Here is a 23,545-nt window from a genome sequence, read left to right on the forward strand (position 1 = left end):
GTGGAGCAAAGCCTCAAAGTGTCAACTATCCTGGGTTATGAACTTCACCTGAATCGAGCTGGGAAAATGGGAAAAGGACGGACTGCGTCTTGGGTTTCGCGCGACAGCGGAAAATCGAGTGAAATTGATATTTTCCGTTTCGAAAACGAAGAGCAGATAACATTTCTATTGAATTTACACATTGTAGGGGAAGTGCAACAGGTTTCTTTCGATCATTTTATCGTCTTTCAATGGGGACATTTGTTTTCCCATAAAATATTTCGACATTTTTATTGGATTCTAGTTGCATTTTTGTCATATATCATTCCTGCCCATCGTTGCGTACAAATGAGTCTTTGGAACTCAGAACGATTGACGGTCAATAAGTTTATTTGTTCTCGATTTTAGCGTAAATAGAGACGCGACACATGCGGATTTTGGGCATGCCCAATAAAAATCCCCAATATTTTAAGGTCAAATATATACATTTGCGTCAAGAGCGCGCCGCGGAAATTCACGTCGGCAGGATTTTTAATTAGTTTCTGGACGGATCTGTGTGGACTTGAGCACGTAGTCCCCTTTTCGAGTGACTCAAAATTTGCAATAGTTAATAATTTTTAATAGTATTGTCAGTTATGCAGAAATAATTTGGGAAGCCCGGTCAGGTGGGACAATTCTTAGTCATATTTGAATTTTAGAGCTAGTATACTAATGTTGGATACAATTGATTTGAAAATTCAATAAGGTGTGCTTTATTATACGAAAAAACTCTTTATGATATAAATATAAGGCAATTGTTTAAATCTGGAAGCAGGTTAAACGCCTTTTTATACCTTAAACTGCACTAACAATATAAATATTAATTTATATATCAAAAATTAATTAAAGAGGGAACGCTATAGTCGAGTTCCCAGACTATCTGATACCCGTTACTCAGCTGGTGGAAGTGCGAAGGAGAGTCTTAAACACTGGCAGTTTTTGGAATTTGTGGGCTTTAGGATAGAAATCGATAGAAATTTAGAAGACCAAAACAAAAATGAAAAAATATTAAAACATTTTTCAAAAGTGTGGGCGTGGCAGCTTTGGGCGGTTTGTGGGCGTTAGAGTGGGCGTGGCAAAAAGTTTTTTGGCAAATCGATAGAAATTTAGAAGACCAAAAGTGTGGGCGTGGCGTTTTAGGCGGTTTGTGGGCGTTAGAGTGGGCGTGGCAATATGAATCGACAAACTTGCGCTGCTTCTATGTCTTGGGAGTCTGTATGCTTAATCTCAACTTTCTAGCTTTTGTAGTTCCTGAGATCTCGACGTTCATACGGACGGACAGACGGACATGGCCAGATCGACTCGGCAATCGATCCTGATCAAGAATATATATACTTTATATGGTCGGAAACGCTTCTTCTGCCTGTTACATACTTTTCAACGAATCTAGTATACCCTTTTACTCTACGAGTAACGGATATAACTACTATCAGCATTTGAACGAAAATATCTTAAGAACACTTCTCTCAATTTTAATTACTACATTTTTATTAACAAATCGTTTAGACTATAATCAATTAACATATGTATACATCTAAAACTATTTTCTATTTCACTTATAATTCAAATGCCCGCCAAATTGCCGCAGGCAATAGTGTTGATCTGGCAACTCCCTTTTAACTACGTGAGTAGTTTTGGCGTGTTTTCGTTGCTTTTACTTTTTATTGGTTTAATACAATTTAGAATCAGATATAGGAAAAGTCATTATGTGGTAAAAAAAAAACATTTATATTTTTTTTGTATAGTGGAGTTTACCTCATGCCAATAGAACATTACCAAATATATGTATATGTACCGCAACCACAAACTATCGCATAAATCACGCAATTGCGATATCCTCTATGAATAAATGTACCTGGCAACCCTAATACGGTACGCATTCCACGTCTTACGTTGCACACCTCACGTAGTTCTATTTGTCACTAGTTTACTTTTTTACTCTGTAAAACTTGGTCGAAATGGCGGGTGCAGTGGCTAGAATAACGGTTAAAAGTGGTACAATAATCGCCCAGCGGTCAAGTGTGGTCGTCGGTGTTGCTCGATCGGCCAGATTTGCCAGCAGTACGTCACAAACAGGCGGAATTCCGGGACACGAATCGCGACGTCTGCTGACTTTTGTGGGCGGTAGTGCCATTTCCTTGGCCGCCCTGGCGGCTTTCATTAAACTACGGTCCGCGGAAAATCCCGTGAATGCAGTTAGCCTTAAGAGGCGCATGGTAAATGAAGGGCGTGAAAATCGTTCGCAAGTGTTCCAAGTGTTTGGTGTGGAAAAGTCAATAATTAGATGAAAAAAGACCTGCGCAGCTATTTTTAGCTTGTGGCATGTCAGTGACTACGTTACACCACTACGTTACTACGTAACGCAACGGAAGTGATATCTTATCAGCTGTTTTTCAGCGTTTTGTTGTGCTCCGCGCATTCGCTGCATTATTATTGTTTTTCATTACCAAGTCGTTTACCTAGCCCATAAAATGTATTTAATACATATGCATTCTGATTGATTACCAAAGAACAACAACAAAAGCCAACCAAATTCAGTTCAGGGTCGTTATTAATGATGTAAATTGAGCTTTGTTGTTGTGCGTGTCCAAGTTCAATGAAATAGCAACCACTACAACTATGTGCCAACCTGTTGACATTGTCTCTGGGTAGACCTAAAAAACTGGAAAACATGTTGACGTGAGTGGCAGGTTGATAAGCATTTTGTGGTGTGTGATTCAGGGTGTGAAGTTTAAATATTTACATGAGGATTTTTGGCAAGTGCTTATCAGAGATTACGCCTAAAAGGCGGGGAATACCCTAACAGTTTTTGATTAGCAGTTCTACATGTTGAAAACTAGCTAATGAGGATGATATTAGTTCACAAAAATTAGTAACCTTTGTACATATAATATAAGTTAAGAAAAGGAAAGTTTGTTGTTTATATATTTGCGCAAGTAGTAACATTTTGTAAAAGTGATCAACTTAATTTTAATTAATTAATACAACGATTTTGAATTTTTTATAGGCCTTTAAATAGTATTAAAATTATATTTTCTTAAGTTCATGAAGTTAAATAAAAATAATAGTTTTTGACTGACAGGCAGAACTCAGTAAATTACTTAAGTATATCTTCCCAGATCTTCCTTTCCCCAGATGGCAAATCGTCATCTATGATCTGCTTATCTTGCCATCGAAAATATGTAAGCTCCCAAGGCTGCAGCCTTTTGGAATGAATTCCAGCGCCAATGCCACACACCTTGAAACATGATGAAGTGGCAAAGTAGTTAGTCCGATTTCGAAACGCCCACGCACCTGCAGGCGGAAAATGATACGCGGTGGAGCTGCAACTCCCCCGAACGCTGACAGAATGCCAGTTACTGAAAATTTATCTATCAATCGATCTGGTTGCCGATTTGATACACCCACTAATATCGGAGGCAGCCATAATGCCCAATGCCAGACGCGGGCGTGGCTTCCATTTCAGTTGCAGTATGAGCCGGAGTTTGGGACTTGGTTTCGGATTTTGATTTGGTTTCGGTTGTGGTGTTGGCCTGGCCCTGACATGTGTTATGACAACTGCGGCTGATGATGATGAATGAGATTTAATTGTTGCCTATAAATCCAGCGCCTGCAGCCATTTCGAATCTCCTTGTTCTGGGCGCAGGGTTCCAGAACAGTGGTTCTGCCTTATCAAATATAGGTGTAACTAAAAATTAATAAATTAGCTCTTTTAATTTAAATTCGTAGGGTTTATTTAGAGCACCTTTAATGTTAGAGTTAAAATGTAACTTTTAGGATAATTCAATTATTAACACATTATAAGACGAACTACTGTAGCCTCTGCTGCAGTCAGAATGATGTCAGCTTTGCTTTTATGAGAAATTGTCCCCAGCCCCTCGACTTTTCTTGGGGCATGGGCGTGGTCGTGGCCGCGAAGTGTTTGCTGCACATGTCTAACATTCAAAGTGGCCTTTGTTTGAATCAGTTTTTTGGGAACAGGAGGCAGGCAGGCAGGGCTTCTGTGGTGTCTCCAGGGCGAGAGTTATGGCCTGGGAGTTGTCTTTGCCACTAACCACCAATAAAATACAATTGAGTCATTCGCCCTGTCTACGAGTATGCGGGAAAAATGATTGCTGGTTGTGGGTGGCATTAAATGTCAGATTTATGGCGGATCACCGGGCACAACATGTTCTCAAATCAATTTGACACTTTATTTGCCAAACGGTCAACGTGGGAATCCTGTCTGGCGGCCGTCAAAATTCGCATTTCGAATTAAATGCAGATCATACATGTAATTCCCGATGCACGGGGAGTACGGCAAACCGGATCAAATTAATATTTCTGATCGCGGTGCGAGGTGCCATGGCCGGGCATTAATCAAAACGTCACCAGATGAAACCCGTCCAGACTCGAGATTGCAGGCTCAGCTTTTGTGCCCGGCGGTCCGCCTTTGTGACCAACAGGCGGAAATTCGCCTCCCCGCAATCCAATCGTTGGCTGATTTATTTCAATTATGTTCCCCACCAAATACGCACAACGGCATATTAAGTTACCTTCCATCGATGGCCTGATTAATCTCATCCACATCCTCGATCTCTGATCCCGCAGCGCGACGATAGCGAGCTGGAGAACGTGAAACTAACGGCGCGGGAGCGCCGCTTCATCAAGTTTGCATCCGTGGAGTACGATGATCAGCTCTATATGACCCCGCAGGACTTCCTAGACTCTGTTGTGGAGCAGGAACCCAGACGTAAGTGCGGATTTTTAATTATTTAGTATCTGAGAATATTCATCACCCAATTCATCTGCAGCTCGCTTGAAACGTCGGCAGTTGTCCAGCGATGAAGTGGATAAGTACAAGGAAAACACTCCTGCTTTGAAGAAGGGCTCCACACGTCTGTTTCGCAACCTTCGGGATAAGGGTAAGATTTCTTAAATACTATATACAGTAAATGTTAAAAATTTAAATTTAACGGAAAAAAAATTTCTATTTGATTTCTGTTTATATATTTATATTTAATGTTCTATTCCGTTCCACGTCAAATTAACGACGAATGAATATAAAAAGCGGATCTTATTATTAGTCCAATCCAATTATTAATACCTGCCATCAAGTTTTCAGATATATTAGAAAAGTCTTACAATGTTATCGCTGTATCTGCGATAAATAATGATACTTTTTGCATGAAAGTCACTTATCATACATTTTGAATAAATTAGAATAGTCAAGCAGGTATGTTTGTTACCTGGCCATTTCAATAAATTGAATAAGCAGACAAGATCTGATAAAAGCAACTCCTTAACTTAATTTATTGATTGGTGTACTATTACAAATGCTTACGTACTATTTTGTACCGATAAAAATCTTGACAACTTCCATTTTTAAAATACATCCGAACGATAATATAAACAATTAATTTTCCTTTCAGGCATTGTCTCCTATACGGAATATTTGTTTTTGCTATCCATTCTTACAAGTAAGTGGTATTTGAAACTGATTAAGGTCGATTCTACTATAGTTAAAATCATTACAGAACCCAAATCGGGTTTCCGCATCGCCTTCAACATGTTCGACACGGATGGAAATCAGCGCGTTGACAAGGACGAGTTTCTAGTGGTAATTAAGGAATCATGGCCCCATTCGTATGCTCATAATTCCTATGGGTTCCTCGAATTGATTTTATTTACTTATGATTTAATATAATTTTCTAAAATGTTTATTATTAGATAATTTCCATTTTGGCCGGCGCTTTAAAAGACACTCAAAATGTCGATCCGCAAACCAAGCAAATTGTAAGCATTTTATTTTTTAAGTTAAGCTATAATTTAATCGTATAATTTATGAATAATGAAAACTCATTTGAAATAGCTGGCCCAAGGGCACTGAAGTAAGCTGCACAACACTTACCCTTTAGTTTAACATTTCAACTTACGCCTTCTGATTTTTGTATAATTTATTTTATTTGGTTTGTGAAAATATTTCGATGGCAGCTCTCGCGTTTAGTTTCCTACGATGAGCAAAGTCAAATGACGAAACCCATGGCAGTGCCTCAGGCGAAGAGGGGTCTAGTAAGTGTTAGCCACCAGAGTTCCCAAAAAGTATTGACTTTGCTTCGCGAAAACTCCGCTCAAATTGTACAGAACTCGATATATGCCTGGAGCATATGTAGAAGCTACGCTAAGTTACGTTGTGTTTTGTTCTATTTAAGAAGGATACGTTTTCCTACTGGCTTTGCTTTAGTTTTTTGTCTTTTGTTCCATAGACATACCCATACTACTAGTATTAAAGAGTTTTTGAGTTTCAGTTATTGTTACGTTACAAGCTTTTGTTATGTTGAGTTTCGTTCCTGTCGCTTTGTTTTTGATACCAAACCGAAAACAGGCCTACACCCTAGAAACGCTCCACCACTGTCTTGACCCTTACTAAACCACCTAACTTTTCTTCTCTCCAACCTAACCCTCAATCCTGCACAAACAAAAACCTGTCCCCAAAAACTGGCATGTTTATAAAATCCCAGATGGAGCGCATTTTTAGTGGCGCTTGGAAGGAGAAGCACGGCGAGCAAGAGCCAGAAGAGGAACTCGCAACGCCCACTTCCCTTGAGGTAAGGTCATCCCGAGTCCCAAGCATGAGCCTGGTGTAACTAACTAATGGGTAATCTACCGCAGACAGTAACTAATCCTCAATCCCTTAAATGCATTCCAGCAGAACTATGTGAACGATGGCGAGGGTCTGCAGCGACGTCACATGGTGCCCACCACCCTGCAGCTGCACTTCTTCGGAAAGCGGGGCACTGGGGTGATTAACTACGATAACTTCTACCGCTTCATGGACAACCTGCAGACGGAGGTGCTCGAGCTGGAGTTCCACGAGTTCTCCAAGGGCAACAGCGTCATCAGCGAGCTGGACTTTGCCAAAATCCTGCTGCGGTACACGTACTTGGCCACGGACGAGTATGATGTGTTCCTGGAGCGCCTGCTCGAGCGGGTCAAGGATGAGAAGGGCATATCTTTTCACGATTTCCGGGATTTTTGCCATTTCCTTAACAATCTGGATGACTTCACGATCGCCATGCGCATGTATACGCTGGCGGATAGGGCCATTTCAAAAGGTGAGTGGATTATTTTAGTCAGCAGATACAAATTTTGACTCTATGACCAATTGTTAGATGAATTCTCGCGCGCTGTGAAGATCTGCACCGGCTATAAGCTCAGTCCCCACTTGATCGATACCGTGTTTGCCATTTTCGACGCGGATGGCGATGGCCTGCTGTCCTACAAGGAGTTCATCGCCATCATGAAGGATCGCCTGCATCGCGGCTTCAAAGTAAGTGGTCGTTTCTTTGATTACAACGAAGCTCTGGACGCCTACGATGAGCCCGATTATCCGCTGTTTGTGGCCTGGCGACATCGGGTGTGTCGCCACCTGGATTACTTCATTGACAGCGATGCGCTTTGGCACTGATTACTGATTATTTAGATTATCTTAATTTATTTTAAGTCATTTAATGAATACCTCGTTTTGTTTGCCGCTCTTGTCCCTTTATCGCTGACCAGCATTGAATGTGTGTGTTCATTTGATTTTGTCTCGACTGTAATCGTTTTTGCTTTAAGCTTCATGTTTAACTGCGTTAACTTATAATTTAGTTAAGGACATTAACCCGATTTCATGACATTTATTATTATTATTATTAAAATTCGCTTTAATTTGAATTAGCCATATAACCATTAAACCCTGAAATATACACAGAATTGGCTTTTTATTTATTGCACCTTGTATGTCCAAAAACATCACTGAAATGCAAAGGACAGAACTTCTAACTATGCAAATGTATTTTTAGTTTATAAAAAGTGTGTTTCCTCTTAAGCCCATTCCATATCATATTATTTTCATCGCATTGCTCGTCCAAGGTCTATTTTCTGTGACTCACATGTCTAACAACGAACTGGGCTACGAGCTGTGCTTTATTGTCCAGGTTAAAAGTCCAAGCACCAGGTGATTAGCAATGAGTTGTACTTTTTTTCCCTAGCAAGATGTAGACCCCGATGAGCGTGTAAAGGTTTCCATTGAGGTAGTCACACCAAATGGAGAAGAGGTCAGTGGGCGAAGGAACCCACAGTCTTTTGTTTCTTGCTGCTTATCATCACTTTTGTGTCTCCCCTTTCATTTTCACATGGTCTCCAAGAACTTGCACACAACTAATCCCAAACATATTGCTTACAGTCCGTGGCCAAATCGGAAGGCTGGGATGCCTTCAAGTATTGCGTGCGCAACGAGATGAAAACAATGATGAAGTCAGCCAACTAAAATTGACAAAGAAGCGAAAGCGCACAAACAACGAGGAAATGACGCCAAAGTGAAACAAATTTCTAGTTACAAAGTTTTCTTCTAAAGAACCAAAATCTCTATAGCCTTTATATTTGTTATTTATGAATTTGTTATTGAACTAAGCTCCCGTCTCTTATAGCCAAAATATTGAGAAATTTTATAAATCGGCTGTTGGTTGATTGCCACTGTTATAAATGTATAGTGCAAATAAAATTGTATTGTAAAATTTGTTTTACATTTTTATTTAGTTTTCATATTGTTTACGATTTCTTAGAAAATGCAGCTCGTTATCAAGCATGAAGTTATCCATCAACTGAAACATTCCATTATTAAACATTAAAACTATGTGCTTTTATAATGATATACAAACTAAAAACCGCTTGTCAAGGGCCTCCACGAATGAGAGGAGTGTTGGATAGGTATCTTAACTAATGCATAAATATACAATAAGTCTAGGTACTATATATAAAACTCGAACTATTTGTCTAGGTCAACTTGCACTTGGGCATTGAACAAAAATCAAAAATTATCACAGTTAAATTGCGTGCATTCGACAGAAGACACACTACATTATTCTTACTTGGTATATAAAATAGTTTCATCTGTTTACTTATCGTTGAATATTTTTGCTAAAAACTGAATTGGGAATCATTTTGGAATAGTTGCATATACACAAATTGCACAATTAAATAAAAATAAACTTAATTATTGATTAAAACTAAAACTTGTATAATCTGATCTGGTTGGGTCTATGCCCTAATCCTGTGTTGAAGGTGGCAGCGTCCAGCTTACGTACTTCTCCTTTTCCTGTGTGTCCTTTTGGCCACCGTTGTAATTGCGATTGTTTCCCGGCTTCGAGTAGCGACGAAATTTGAAATTGGCAAACACATCCCGCTTGCCATCGGGCTCCAGTGATTGTCCATCTAGCTCCATATTACGCTGCAGACCAACGCCAGGAATCGGCAGCTCATCGCAGGGCTTACGGAAGTTATAAAGCCCTTTTCTTTGCTTTAACTGCTGAATTTGGCTGCTAGCAGGCGAGGGCAACTTTTTAGGACTACCAATCTTGGGTAGGGGCTTCGGATCCCGCATTAGCATGGGGAACAACGCATCGTCCGCATCAAAATACCACGGACGTGAAAAAAGATAGCCGGCACTGTAGTACGGCTTGAAGATCGCCTCGTTTGAGCAAATACTGAACGCGTGGTAGGCGTGTGAAATAAGCTGCGGGAAACGATCCACCCAGTAGTTTGTGAACTCGTGCGGAATGCAGCCCAGCATCTCCTGAGCGGCTGGTGTTAGCTCGTGATAGTGATGCTTCTTGTTGCGCAGAGCACGGAGCAAATCTCTTACACTGGCGCCCATGTATCCGCGGTACTTCCTCAAATCATCTGTGATCATGGGGTCCAGATGTACATTCCAATCGTCTAAAACGACTATCCGCCCGTTTTTCTCCAGCGACTTGAGCGGCTCGGCATGGAATTGCAATTTCTCCACACGATCGCTGACATCCTGAAGGAACGAAAGCATTTTAGGCTCATCCCAAAAGAGCGGATGATTTCCGATACAACGAGCTGGAGGTCGCGATTGCGGATCCTTATGTATCATATCCGATATTAATTGCTCAGCTAGGATCTTTTGAACAATATTAGGTAATTAGAACAACTAGCTGCAACTTTTCTTTTGAAGAACACTTACAATTCGACTGTCCTCACTGTCGTCCTCTGGGCGCAGTTTGGCCAGATTGTACTCGTGAGAGAGTATGTTGGCTTGACGCTTCAGATTGTCCCCAAAGGCGTGGTGACCGCCACTCAAAACATAATAATAAACGCAGCCCAAAGAAAAGATATCCACTGCAGTTGTCTGGAAATAAATTAAAGACATCGATGAAGATGTGGAATAGGTTACAAATAAAAATCAGATCTCACCGTTCGCTGTGATCTCATCATTTCTGGGGCTATCCATCCATCTGTGCCTGTTACACCCGATCGGCGGGAGAAACTAGTCTTGCCAAAATTCAGCTTCTTGCACAGTCCGAAGTCGGAGATCATGACACGTACTTTGCCCTTAGCATCTGGCAGCGAAATCAGAACATTCTGCGGCTTGATGTCGCGATGCACAATATCGAGAGAGTGAAGGTGACTCAGTCCAGATGCAGCCTGGCTCAACACTTGCCAAACATCGATGTGGTTTTGCAGTTCCAGCGAGCGATCCCCTTCGGTATAGTCCTGCAGAGTGGCCGCGCAAAGTTCGACGGCTATGTAGCGGAACTGTCGATCCTGTTCGGTGCAAAAGTAGCGGACCACATTTTCGTGAGCGTCCGATTCCCGCAATAGAGCCACCTCGCGATCAGCAAAGGTGAAGCATTCGGGGAGCAGCCGTTTTACGGCTACGAAACGTTCCTCGAATGTTCCCTTAAAGACAAAAGTACCCTCGCAGCCCTTTCCCAGCACCTCATTTGTGCTGAAGCTGATCTTGCCCACACGCACTTGTCCATTACCCAAGTCAACTAGGTCTTCAGCGTTCGCATTGCTTCCATTGCTGCCAGTGCTTCCATTGGATCCATTCTGGGCTATGGCAAAGGTTTTTGATCCGTTTTCGCTCTGCTTTTGCAATTCCCTCATGGTGCTGCAGGTGTACCAGAACAAGGCAATCATGCCCAGAACGATAACAATCAGAATCTGATGCACCTTTCCGCTGGGATGCTCCATAAACCACTCGTTAATAAAGGCCTGCACCTTATTGCTGTTTTGAATAATTATTGTCTTCGTCCGATTAATGGTGTTCCCATTTGTCCGCTGATCAATGCCAATTTCGACCAGCTCGGGATCCGTTTGCACGCCAATGTCGGCGGCGTTCTTTTCATTATTGGCCAACAGTCCGTAGCCATCGTTATAGTTGTGAATGGTAGCCAGACTCTGAACCACCTTACTGCTTGCTGTCGTCGGGGATAGCTGCAGGTTTCCATTACCCTCATTGGGCATGTTGTAGTGCCCCAGCATTATTCCTGGATGCTCTTGCAGCACATCATTAATGTAAATGGTACGCGGGTCTGTCTCTTGGTTGCTGTTCTGGTCTCCTGTAGGTCCGTCAAGGAGTTTTATAGGTGGTGTTGTGGAAATACGAGGCGTGTTCTTGTCCACCAGCGAAGGCAGAGCGTACAAACCCTTTTGATGTTCACCCACATAAAGGGATTGGCTGTTAAAAATTGTACTATTAGTATAGAAATAAGTACAAAAATCATATGTCCCTTACAATAGCTTTACGGTGTTCACATTTCCTGTTTTCGACTCCTCGAGGATAGCCTGGTAAGCCTCATCGGAGACCGTGGTAAATGGGACGCTAAGGAGCCCATCTGGTCCCAAAAGGAAAGCGGCCACAACTGGGCTGCTAAGATCCCGCTGCCACAGAAATTTACCCTGTTTGCGATCCAGAGTCACAATTTGGCCATTGGTGGTGGTGGTCAGATGTATATACTCTGCGGGCGGGAGATCATTAGCAATTGTATATAAATTAACGTAAGTGTGGCTGGGGGGATCCTCGCTGCAGTCACGGATTTTATGTTGAGAGGAACTTTCCTCTTTTAACTGCCAGCCTTGTGGTCTGGCAGAGTAATTAAAACAAATATATTTTACGACGTTCAGTCGGAGTAATAGGATTGACGAGCAGCCGCTCTTTATTAATGTCAAAAACAAACTGAACTTAAAGCTAACAAAGACTCGCAGCGGCCACGCAAATATGCTGTGTTTGCCGGCTGCGCACGGGTTTCCGGCCCAATGCTGGGTCAGCACTTTTACATTTTGATATTATATTTCGCACACTGAGCCAACTGTTCTAGTTCGTTGGCTTGTGTTAACTACTCCCCCTTCAAGATTACGGCCGTCCTCGGCTGGTCCTAATTCGGCGATCATCCCGTTTAATTGGATTGCAGATCTCCGCGCTCCGAGGAACCGTAGACAGGTGATACCAATGCAAATCAATGCACAACAAATCGCTGCTGCGATAAATATTATGCGATGTGAATGATTAGTATCAATTTCTCTCCCGAACTCTTTGATGAACTCCAAGTTACGTTCACTCAGCTGGTGAAGATAGGGGAGACTCAGAATATCTCTGTTGGCGGTGATATTCAATGATGGGGAACTCGCTACCCCTGGAGCTCGTATTTGGGCCTTGTCGTGATTTATAAAGGTGGTGTCATTTATCACGACGCGATCATTGAAGGTGATGAGATGAGTGCCACGCAGGTAGACTTCTGTTCCGTTGTCCACCGTGACCCTGGCTGGCCGGTCATTGATGATGATGATTCCCTCGTCCACGCGGGTAAGCGGGTGTAGGTCGCTTGGTTGCGACTCGCAATGCGCTATGACACCTGTGTGTAGTTCCCTGGCGCATGAGCTTTCCGTTGATAGTTGGCAAAAGGTAGCCCCCGGTGTTGGGGTGCAGTTTTTGATTTTATGGACTTCTTCTCCACACTTTGCTACCATGTTGTCGGTTATCCGCAGCATAACTCCTTTGCAAGCTACTGGGAAAATAGTGACCTTCTTACAAGACAATTTTATTTTGGGAAATTTGATAATAAAGTGTATCATGTTAGAGGATTGTAGTATTTTTACAGACGATGCGGACATAAGATCCCCTATGGGGGTATCTGTGGGTTCTTTCAACCAAACTGATTTTAAGTCTGCATGATCTAGGATATTTGGACTGACAATATTGTTTTTCGCCAGTGTTACAGCCAACATTAAATTCTGTAACTCCATCATTAGTATTCTATTCCTAGCCAGCAGTGTCTCATATAAATGGCCGGTGTCAATTTGTGTATTTTTATGTGTTTGCAAGATTTGATTTACAGTTGTTGTTAATTGGTTGATTCGACTTTGTATTCTAGTATTAATTTTGATTTGCCTATTGTTTGACTGTGTCAACTGCCACTCTGTGAATCTTATTCTTTCTAGATCGCCGGCATCCGGCGTCCCCGCTACTACCTTTAGCATTGAGCCCAGAAAATCTAAACTCCTTGCGATTCTGTGGTGGACTTTTAACGAATCCAGCGTGTCCCGAAGGTGCGAGGTATCCACTTCTAGCAATTTCCTCATATGAGACTGTGGAAACATCTCGTTCATGCTGCTTGTTTCTTCTATTACGCGCATGTATTCCGAAAGATTTGCCGAGTGGGTCACATACGCGAGCTCCTCCCACACCAGGATCTCTCCATCTATGATGGGGATATACCTTGCTTGTGAATAGTTAGTGATGTGCGCTGACACCAATGACAGTGAAAGGAGGATGAAAATTCTGCACCTGTGGAAATGTATTCTTTTAGTCGCTTTTTCTTGTTCGCTGAGGTTTATCCCATCACCAATTAATTTTATAATAAACTAAAACATCGTGCCTTTGGCAACGGACTTAATGTCTACTAAATGGAAGTTTGCCAAACGGCTGATGATAGGTAGTAATAATAAAAAATTTAAAATTAAGCGAGAGAGTCATTTTAAGTTGTCCTTGTGGACCACCCTCCCTTCAATGAGGACCGTGGTCCCCAGGTCTGCCTGTATGGCTTTTTCCTCACACAAGGGAGTGAGTTTATTGCCGAGCCTTCTATTAGTTTTGACCAAAACCTTTTCGCCCACTTCGAAGACTCTGTTTTGTCGAGAAGCATTCTCTCGAGACCTTAGCGCGTCTTGGGCATTCTTAATTTTGTCAGCAATCCGTTCTTGTGTGTCGTCCGTGCATTCTTGTATTGCGTCGACTGGCCTCTTATCGATGACCGAATGGATTGACTTGTTATATCTGGTAGTGGCTAACAAGATTATTTCCACAGTATCACTTATGCCCTTGTCGATTTTTAGGCACCTGGCGAGCTCTAGTAGAGTGCTGTGAAAACGTTCCACTTGCCCGTTTGAGACACTGTGAAGGGGTGGCGCATTCGTGATGCTGACGCCAAAATGGTTGTCTAGCATGGCCGTGATCGTGTGCGAATTTAGCGATGGCTCGTTGTCGCAGTAAATCACTTTGGCCTTTGGGAAGAAATTCATGACCTGCAATAAGGCTGGTTTCAAATCCTCAATTGTTCTTGACGGCACATGCTGTACGACGGCGAATTTCGAAAACTTGTCGATGCAAGTGAGGAAATACTTTTTATCCGTTGAGAAAATGTCTATGTGTAGCATTTCTCCTACATGAGAGGGAATCGGTGACTCGCCAATCTCTTGTTTCTTCGGATGCCTATCATATTTAGCTTTCGCGCACGTTTTGCAGTTTTGGACAATTTCATTGGCCAGTTTGGCCATTTTTGGGAAGTAGTACTCTGTGATAACCTGCTTCACATTTTCTTGGGCCGACCGGTGGGCCCTATTGTGTTCTGCTAATATGACTTCCCTTCTTTCTTCGACCCCAAAAATGTCTGTAACACGGTTTTTGCAGTGCCAGAATTTTGTAGTCGGGAATCTCCGGACTAAGTCGTCCTGCACCGTTGCTAGCGTGTGCAAATCGCAATGGAGGGCGTTTACGCCCTTGGGGACTATTGCATCCGCAAGGTCATCGAGTAATGACTTCTTGTCGGTGAAGTTGATCGAATGTCGTTTCTTATTTTTAAAGAGAACGAAAGAGCGTTTTAGCGGAAAGCGGGCCTCTTCTAGAATTAGTTGGTTCTGGAAGCAATTTAGGGGCTTATCCGTTGTTTCTATGGTGTGAGTGAGGGAAATCTCACTGTGAATGGTCGCAACGCATGATTCTGCATCCTGTTCTTCTATGGCGTTAATTTGCTGCCTAGACAGGGCATCAGCAACCAAATTTTCTTTTCCCGGTTTATAGACTACCTTCGCACCCGTTTCCTCGATGCGACCCTTCCACCTTTTGATTTTCGCGTTAGGGTTAGAATCTGATACCGAGAATGACAATGGCTGATGGTCAGTGAAGATAGTTATATCTTTCACCGCATATAAATAGTGTCGCAGCTTGGCCAACGCCCAAACGATGGCTAATAATTCCCTTTCATTTGTGGCGTAGTTCATTTCCCTATCCTTTAATGTCCTCGAGATCATTGTAATAGGACGATTCTCTTGTGAAAGCACTGCTCCAATACCGTAGGCTGAAGCATCCGTCGTTAGATGGAATGGCTTCTTGTAATCCGGGTATCTGAGCATAACATCTTCGGATGCCAAAATGTTGCGCAGTTTTTCGAAAGAATTTTTTTGCGCCTCATTGAATTGTACTTGGATGTGTCGCGATCTATGTCTGCTTACACTTCCATTTTCGCCCTTTAAGATGTCCGAAATAGGCCTTGCTATGGCTGCAAAGTCCCTAATAAAGCATCTGTAATAGCTCGCGAGACCTAGGAATGATCTAACCTCAAATATTGTTTTTGGTTCGGGGAACTCTTTTATGGCCCTGACCTTTTCTGGATCGGTGGTAGTGCCATCACTGGTGACTATAAAGCCAAGAAAGTTTACGCTTTTTTTAAAAAAACTTGACTTTTTTACTGAGACCCTCATATTTGCATCGCTTATGGTTTTTAAAACCCAATCCACGTGCTTGACATGAGCATTCTCATTTTCTGAGAAGATTATTACATCATCGACGTAGACATAGCAAGTCTTGCCGATTTGCTCTCTGAGAATGTCATCAATGGCTCTCTGGAAGATGCTGGCAGCATTTCTCAAGCCAAAGGGAAGCCTCTTGAATTCGTACTTCCCTCCGCTTACGGAGAAGGAAGTTTTTTCGCGGTCATTTTCCGCTAAGACGATCTGGTGATACCCGGACTTGAGGTCCAATGTCGTAAAGAATTTGGCCTTGCCCAAGTTGCCCAGTATCATGGAGATATCTGGCATCGGGTATTTGTCTGGGATAGTTCTTTCGTTTAGCTTACGAAAGTCTATGACTAATCGTCTATTTTGATTGCCGGCCTCGTCGGTTCCTTTTTTATCAACCACCCATATTGGGTTGTTATAAGGAGACACCGACCTTTGAATTATACCATTTTTAAGCAGGTCTTGGATTTCGTTGTTGACGAAATCTGCTGCCCCCATGGGGTATGGATATAATTTGGCGTAAATGGGCTCTTCGCTAGTCGTCCTAATCGTGGCCACTACCGATGTGTTATATGGCAGGGCCTCGTTGGGATCTGCGAAGGCGTTTTTTCGGCTCTTTATCATTCCCAGAAATGCCTTCTTCACCAAAGGTGGTGCATCTGCGCACTCCACGTTAGTGAAGTTGACGTCAGTGCATTTATGGAATGAAATCTTCTCAACTTCGTTACCCCATTTGAGCTGGGCGGAAGCGAGGCAAAGTGATGTGCCGGCCTGTGTTAACAGATCGGCCCCGATTATCCCGTCGAATGTTGTAAAATCTGGTAAAATGAAAAAAGTCGCTTTCAGATTAAAAATCGAGACGAAGCATTTTTTTGTAACAGTGGTGGTGCCGTGAATTGAGTGAATTTCGAAAGGAGAGTCCACCGGGCGGATACCCTTTAGCTCTTTGCGAGGTCGGATGAAATTTTTTGACGCGCCGGTGTCTAAAAGGAAATTCATTGGTACCCCTGCTACTCTTCGTCTGATGACGGGTAACAGGGATTTTCCCCTAAAAAATTGACGTAGTCAGAATCATACTCGGCGATGGCATCGTCGTCTATTTTTGATTCCGCTTTGGAGGCGGCGGCGGCATACGCTCCTGTCTTTTCTTCCGTATTCCGCGTAATGAAGTTAATTTGTTGTTGTTTCCTCACGGCGCCTGTGCGCTCAGAGGTGGCTGGTCTTCTGTTCTGGTAGGCGTTTGCCTGAGTCGGCTGCAGCACTCTAGAAAATGAGGGATCGACCTCCATAGGTTCTGGTGTGCCGTTGTTCTTGTAATTTTTGGTACTTTGCGGTTCGGCGTGAACCTGTGCCTTATGCTGCCTATTGAAATATGGGTTTTTGGTATTATTAGGTTGTGGGTCATGGTGGTCGTGCTTGTCAAGTTGACGACCCTGCGCTTTTGCAGTAGGTTTGCGATCTTTATCTTCTTGACTTCTTGCAAAACTGGCTGCAAAAACATATCTCTCGTGGTTAGATTCCACTTCTTGCGCTAAGGCCAGAGCTGACGGCATGTCTTTCGGCTTTGCCGCGAAAAGCACATCAGTGAGGCTGCGTTTAAGTCCCGAGATGAAAATACGCAAGGCGTCCTCTCGGAATTTTTCGCACAATATTTTTGCCGTCGATGGCTCGTGAGACATATGAGCTTTATTTGTGAGTAAGGTGAGTTTTTTCTCGACCTCATCATAATACTGTAGCAGGGTCATGTTGTGTCCCTGTCTTAAAGTGCTCATGTCCTGTTCAATGACATGCATTGGACGCTTGTCACTGTAAGTGAAATCGAGCCGATTTATAATAGCATCGAAATTCAGTACAGTGCCAAACGAGGATAAAACGTTATCGGCCGCGCCCCTAACTTTGTTTCTAATAATTGTCACTGCCTCATAATGGCGAGAGGTGCCGTTGAAATTTTTAAATATGCGATACGCAGCAATCGCCGCTTGTCGCCACGAAACATATGATTCCTGTGACCCCGAGAATTCAGGCAAATATTTAACGGCGTCTAAAGTCACGCCACATTGAGAATTATTAGTTATGTCTATGGGCTCGTAGGCTTTAATTACGGGGGCCACAGCTGAGGTGGGCGCGACATGTGTTGCTGCCAACTGGCTGGCCAGTCCCTGAATTGTCTGACGCAGTTCATTTTGTACGAGTTGGTTTTTGGCGGCCTCGTCCGCTAAAGCGTTGGTCACAATTGCCTGTATTATAGCTTTGAGTTGTTCTGGATCTATCGACATTTCGGGGGGATTCGCGGTTACACGTCTTAGAGAAGAAGCTAGATTTTCGCTGTCGGACTCTGAGTCGCTGGAGTATGGTTTTTTATTCCTATATTGTGAGAACCCGGGCTGCATGAGCGTTTTAATTCGCCTAGGCATGCAGAGACTGCCTGTGTGGGTAGCAGTTGACCACAGACAAACAAACAATAAATAAAGACAAAGGCTGCAGCGTCAAGTGTCACGCTTGAATCGAATGGAAACATAAAACAACAATAAAAAATGAAAAGCTAACGTATGCGCTGTTGTAAAAAATAATTACATGATTTTTGTTCTTATTCACACTGATATGAGACCACGTTTTAGTGTATCTGCTGGATTAATAATTTGTTTTTGTTCATAATAATTTTTGCTGAAAATATATTTTTTTGTTTAAATTATTTTCTGTTGAAAATAATTTTTTGTTCAAAATAATTTCTGTTGAAAATAATTTCTTTTTATTAACTTTTGTTGGAAATAATTTTTTGTTTAAAATAATTTCTGCTGAAAATAATTTTTTTTTACTGTAACATTAGCGTTGATTAACAATTGCTTTATTAAAAAAAAAACGCTTCTGTGCAGCGGTTTGTGGTACATAAAAATATTAACGGACTTAAAATGCGTTTAGCATCGGTTCCCACTCACATGATTTTTTTCGGTGTGTGTGTTATTTTATCACTAATTCCCTTCACTTTTCCCGCGCCGCTGTCTTTTGCTTTGCCGCAAATTTAGAAGCTGTGTGGGCGGTGTTGGTGATGGTGGTGGTGGTGGGTGGTGGTTTTTACCACTAGTTGAGCGCCAATTAACGTAAGTGTGGCTGGGGGGATCCTCGCTGCAGTCACGGATTTTATGTTGAGAGGAACTTTCCTCTTTTAACTGCCAGCCTTGTGGTCTGGCAGAGTAATTAAAACAAATATATTTTACGACGTTCAGTCGGAGTAATAGGATTGACGAGCAGCCGCTCTTTATTAATGTCAAAAACAAACTGAACTTAAAGCTAACAAAGACTCGCAGCGGCCACGCAAATATGCTGTGTTTGCCGGCTGCGCACGGGTTTCCGGCCCAATGCTGGGTCAGCACTTTTACATTTTGATATTATATTTCGCACACTGAGCCAACTGTTCTAGTTCGTTGGCTTGTGTTAACTTATATACATCGTATATATTATTATTATTAGATGCACTCACCATATTCCTTGGCCAGCTCTGGGGGAGCACTCACAGCATTGTAGTCATAAAAGGTGATATTCCAGGGCTTTGCATCCTTGTTCTTAGCCAGACTGTCGTACATCATGACCGTGTACTGAGTCCGTCCCAGATAAATGGCCCGCGAAGTGGCCCAGCCGATCTGCTCGCCCTCCTTGCCATCCATTGAGGCATCTCCAAAGCCCATTACCTTTTCGCGTCTACCCGTCTTGGGATCCACCATATACCACGTGTCGCTCTTTTTTCCGGAGTACAGGATACCATCGGAGGAACGACAGGGGGCATTGGCCACCAGTTGGGGAATGGTGTATGGTAACTTCTTGAGGCTGCCCATCTGACCCAACTGGTAAATGCTGCCATCTCTGGGATCAGGCAGAAAGTGCGGAACCTGGACATTCTCCTGGTGTTCTGCTACTATAGGAGGATCTAAAATGAATACAATTAAAATTTAAAATTCAAGTAATAAAGAAGAAGCAGTTAATAAGCATGGTTGCAAATTCTACATCGTGAATAAATTTAATTCCTATGCAGCCCAGTACAAGCACAATATATGCATATCACCTTAAGTGTATGCGAAGTGGTGTTAAAGTTTTAAAACGTGTTCTGCATCGAACTCATTATAAGTCGTTTTGCTGCGACAAAATTAACTAATATGTAGATATATACTCCGCGCCAAAAACACTTCTGAATAGCCGGCAATAATAGTACTTTCATGATTTATTTTGCTGCCGTATTATATGTATCTATGACCTAGTACCTAGTATACACGAGTGATAAACATTTCATGACAATTTTTGGCGTTTCCAAGACGTAAAGCAAAGAAAAACATAGATATACTTGGATGAAATTTCCAGTGTTATCAATTGAAATTCTAATTTAAGATTAATACTCAATATCCAGTTCTGTTAAAAATAGTACAGATTTATTATTATTATCTTTTTAATTTATAGTGATGTACTCCTTTTACAATAAATTATTTTAAGTGTGTACAGTAAAAACATTAAACAAAATTGCCTGATATCGGTGCAACTAACGTGGAGTAAAGTAAGGAAAATATAATAAATTATAACCAGAACCTGTTCCCGATAACGCTTATCTCGTTGTACTTATACCGAAGGGAACAAAAGTGTAATCTATACATTAACCCCTTACAAAGCAAAGCGTACATTTTCTGGTGCACATTGAAAAACGGAACGTGAATACTTTCCACCAAAAGGCCCGAATAAATTAAGCGGCTTTTTGGCGCGGGAGACAAAGTCAAAGCAAAGAGCAGTTGAGTAAATACGAAATAGACCTGGGACCTGGATGGCTGGCTGATCAAATCCAAAGCGTTTACGCCAGTCGTGTTGGCAATTTCTGTTATCGCCAACAATTTGCTTAAGGCAACAGCGTTGAATTCTGACTTTGGCGAATGCAAAAGGCCACGATCCCAGTAATGCACGAGTAATACAAGTATTGCCAGGCAAGATCGTCGTCCACAATATCGGGTAATGAAAGCAAACCATTGGGAGTACTTCCCATTCTTATCAGTATTTAGTTTCAACCCCAAACACACGGCTGCGTGAAGATTCCCGGCACTAACCGAGTGTTGCCACAATTTCTGGGGCAGGTCATTTAACTCGCCGCGGCACTTTCATTAGCATGGGCATTCTAATTGACTAGCGGTAGTTGCAGACAAAACCTGATTTCCTCTCGTGATGAGGTAATAGAACCCGCCATATCGGTACACAGATCTGCCGTACTAGAGCCGGCGAAACGGTGTAATTACGGCGAATCAAAAACATATTATTGGCTTGAATAACTCGGATAAAAACTACCCAAATACTGCGCTTTGCCAGCAAACCGCAGGTCAGATGCTGTCCACATGTTTGTCTCCATGAATTTTCAATCATTTGCAGTTCCACGAAGTCGGACGATGAGCGGGCAGCATGAAATTTCTAATAATACGAATGGACATGTGTACCTATATACATATGTATTGCAGCTATCACGTTAAAGAATCTTCATGGGGCGTGAGTTTTTTTATTTCAGAAATTAAACAAACATGTGGAGGGCGTATTGTCCAGGGAGTCATTTGGCACAACTCCAATATTTCAGTTGGGGGTGGCATTATTAAAAAAAGTTCTTGAAGCAACACTTATCAGGAAATAAAAAGGAATGCTCTGAAGTGGAAAATCAATCACAAAGCCCGTGGAACTATAAATAGCAAGAGCACTAACGTTCTGGGACCAGGCTTATAGCAATACCCGATAAATCGAATTGGAAATGCCCTCTCCTTTAATTTGATAAGTGAATCCCCATTTCGGTGATCTATTGAATGCTATATACACCAAGCTATCGTAATAATAAACGAAAGCTATGCACATACATGGACCCACTTAATCGCGCAGTTTACTAACTAATTTTCCCTGCTGACTCATATGTGTGTATTTAGAGCTCACCAACTACCAGCTAATCTCAGAGGTTAATACGGAGCAGCCAAATGACCGCAAGATTAACGCACTTAAGCCATCGAAAATCAATACGTCACGCTGATAAATCTTAGGAATATTCAATGAACCGAAAGGAAAATGTCTCAAAGTCCCAACCACCCACTACGGAAAGGGTATGGGAGAACAGCAACTGGTGATATCGCGCACTGGCTAGCAACTTAATTGGTGGAATTGTGTGCCGAGAACGTTTGTCAAGATTGCGTTATACGTGGGACCTTATCAGCTCCCAGCGCAATTCAAAACATTAACAGCGAGAGTGAAAATAATAGAGCAAGAATGGCGGTGGAAAGATCTATCCTAGCCTCTTACATCTGCCAGATACGAAAATTGCGATGAGCTCATTGAGCGCATGCATGTGCTACGCATTTTGCACTTCAAACGGCAAGTGCAACAGCCTGGGGAAGTGGTAATTTTCCAAAACACATATCTAAACCCGAGAGGGTTCTTAAGATCTTTAAATCTACTAAGAAGCGGGAACTATAAAGGCAAATAAATCGATTTCAATTTAGTTTTTAAATGGTTTGAAGAAAATTGCAACATTTGAATGGAAAAAATTATGTTATTTCTGAAACCTTTGAGTTCTTTTTCATAAAAGTTATTTTAGTATTTTGATTTTTTCTAAGAACATAGTGCTTCTACGTTGGATGTTTTTAATATCAAGCAATATAGTTTCTCAATCTTTAAAGACTTTATATACTGAGAACATTCAGTTTGCGAGATATCTGCTGGAAATTTCCACTTCGACTAATAAGGACCCCTTCTGCCCATCATATGTTTCGAGTGAATGCGGAGGACTGCGGAGTGCCCGCGTAATTACCATCTGCTATTGTCCAGCGTATTTCGCTGGTCACCGGATCGATGGCTGTCAGTCCGCCGCCCAATGTGGAGAACACCATCAGCGCCTCCTCGTCGCGGGCGAGGTCCGTGCAGTCCTGCGGGTTGTGGAAGAGCGGGAGAAACTTATGAACAACATATCGGGGAAGGTGATGAAATATTCAATGGGCCCAGTATTAACCCTTAGTGGGTCATACGGCCGCCCTAGCACTTGTGCCGCCCCCACATACCGTCTTCTCATCCTCGCCGCTGCTGACGACTTCTGCCGAGTCGCCCTGTTGTGATTTTGCTGTAGCTGATGCAATAGGTCCGCTGCCCAGCAAAAATAACACGCAACAAACAACAACGCAGAATCTCATTTTGTTTTTGCAACCGGTAGGGCTCGGGGGGCGGAGGTATTAAGAGGGACCGAGAGCGAGAGAGGGGGAACTAGTTTCTGCGATTTCCGATCCGTTTTCAGTTTTGCACGTTCACTCACTTTTGGTTTCTTGTTTGTGGCATATTATCGCCTCTTTTTGATAACTTTTCAATCTCTAAACACCGTTGCAGCTTTGACCGTTGTTGAGCTCACATTTTCTTCGCACTCGCGTTCAATATTTTCCAATTACGTTCGCCATTGTTGAGTTGAGAGTTCATCGAGTGAGCGGAGTAGAGTGACAGTGGGCGGATATTTGGAAAAAGACCGTGCAGGTTTTCAGTGTGACCAAGGCGCAAGCGATTTGAAAAATGTCTAGTAAATAATACCCCTTTCACAGTTGCCGTCGAGATAGCAGTAACAGAAAACTGTTTGTGACCCATCACTTTTGCCATGAATGCTATTTTAATTTGGAAAGACCTTTTTTTAATCCGCCATGAAGAAAAT

At 42.4% G+C, this 23,545-nt stretch overlaps 2 protein-coding genes across 18 annotated transcripts; one reads left to right on the forward strand and one right to left on the reverse strand.

Annotated features, from left to right (window-relative positions):
* Positions 1 to 1,898: 1,898 nt before the first annotated feature.
* LOC6535729 (calcium uptake protein 3, mitochondrial) lies at positions 1,899 to 8,555 on the forward strand. 17 transcript variants are annotated; one of them, XM_015191830.3, is made up of 11 exons: positions 1,901 to 2,234; positions 4,609 to 4,750; positions 4,812 to 4,922; positions 5,430 to 5,477; positions 5,535 to 5,617; positions 5,728 to 5,793; positions 5,992 to 6,069; positions 6,519 to 6,605; positions 6,707 to 7,112; positions 7,170 to 7,327; positions 8,225 to 8,555. In XM_015191830.3, exons 1-11 carry the CDS (start codon positions 1,977 to 1,979, stop codon positions 8,306 to 8,308), a joined length of 1,521 nt encoding a protein of 506 aa, XP_015047316.1. In that variant the 5' UTR covers positions 1,901 to 1,976; the 3' UTR covers positions 8,309 to 8,555. The 17 variants fall into 17 exon arrangements, with proteins under 17 accessions (XP_002096352.2, XP_039231558.1, XP_039231560.1 ...); XM_015191832.3 differs by having other exon boundaries at positions 6,710 to 7,112; XM_002096316.4 differs by lacking the exon at positions 8,225 to 8,555 and having other exon boundaries at positions 1,899 to 2,234; positions 7,170 to 7,745.
* Positions 8,556 to 23,350, reverse strand: LOC6535731 (serine/threonine-protein kinase/endoribonuclease IRE1). The gene is made up of 7 exons (XM_015191834.2): positions 22,914 to 23,350; positions 22,667 to 22,781; positions 19,340 to 19,783; positions 11,585 to 11,807; positions 10,258 to 11,527; positions 10,028 to 10,192; positions 8,556 to 9,964 (listed from the first exon to the last, which is right to left on the reverse strand). The coding sequence occupies exons 1-7, from the start codon at positions 23,040 to 23,042 to the stop codon at positions 9,086 to 9,088; spliced, it is 3,225 nt and encodes a 1,074-aa protein (XP_015047320.1). The 5' UTR covers positions 23,043 to 23,350; the 3' UTR covers positions 8,556 to 9,085.
* Between the last annotated feature and the right edge of the window lie 195 nt (positions 23,351 to 23,545).

The sequence above is a fragment of the Drosophila yakuba genome, chromosome 3R (assembly GCF_016746365.2).
Source record: "Drosophila yakuba strain Tai18E2 chromosome 3R, Prin_Dyak_Tai18E2_2.1, whole genome shotgun sequence".
NCBI classification, from domain to species: Eukaryota; Metazoa; Arthropoda; class Insecta; order Diptera; family Drosophilidae; genus Drosophila; species Drosophila yakuba.

Bases quoted from the DNA above. Each gene is read 5' to 3' on its own strand.
- LOC6535731 (XM_015191834.2), bottom strand. From the start codon at position 23,042: ATGAGATTCTGCGTTGTTGTTTGTTGCGTGTTATTTTTGCTGGGCAGC. The intron at 11,528-11,584 runs GTAAGGGACATA...AATTTTTAACAG, and splicing joins GTGAACACCGTAAAGCTATT to CCAATCCCTTTATGTGGGTG. The intron at 10,193-10,257 runs GTGAGATCTGAT...ATTTATTTCCAG, and splicing joins TGATGAGATCACAGCGAACG to ACAACTGCAGTGGATATCTT.
- LOC6535729 (XM_002096316.4), top strand. From the start codon at position 1,977: ATGGCGGGTGCAGTGGCTAGAATAACGGTTAAAAGTGGTACAATAATC. The intron at 2,235-4,608 runs GTAAATGAAGGG...CTGATCCCGCAG, and splicing joins TTAGCCTTAAGAGGCGCATG to CGCGACGATAGCGAGCTGGA. The intron at 6,070-6,518 runs GTAAGTGTTAGC...ATAAAATCCCAG, and splicing joins CTCAGGCGAAGAGGGGTCTA to ATGGAGCGCATTTTTAGTGG.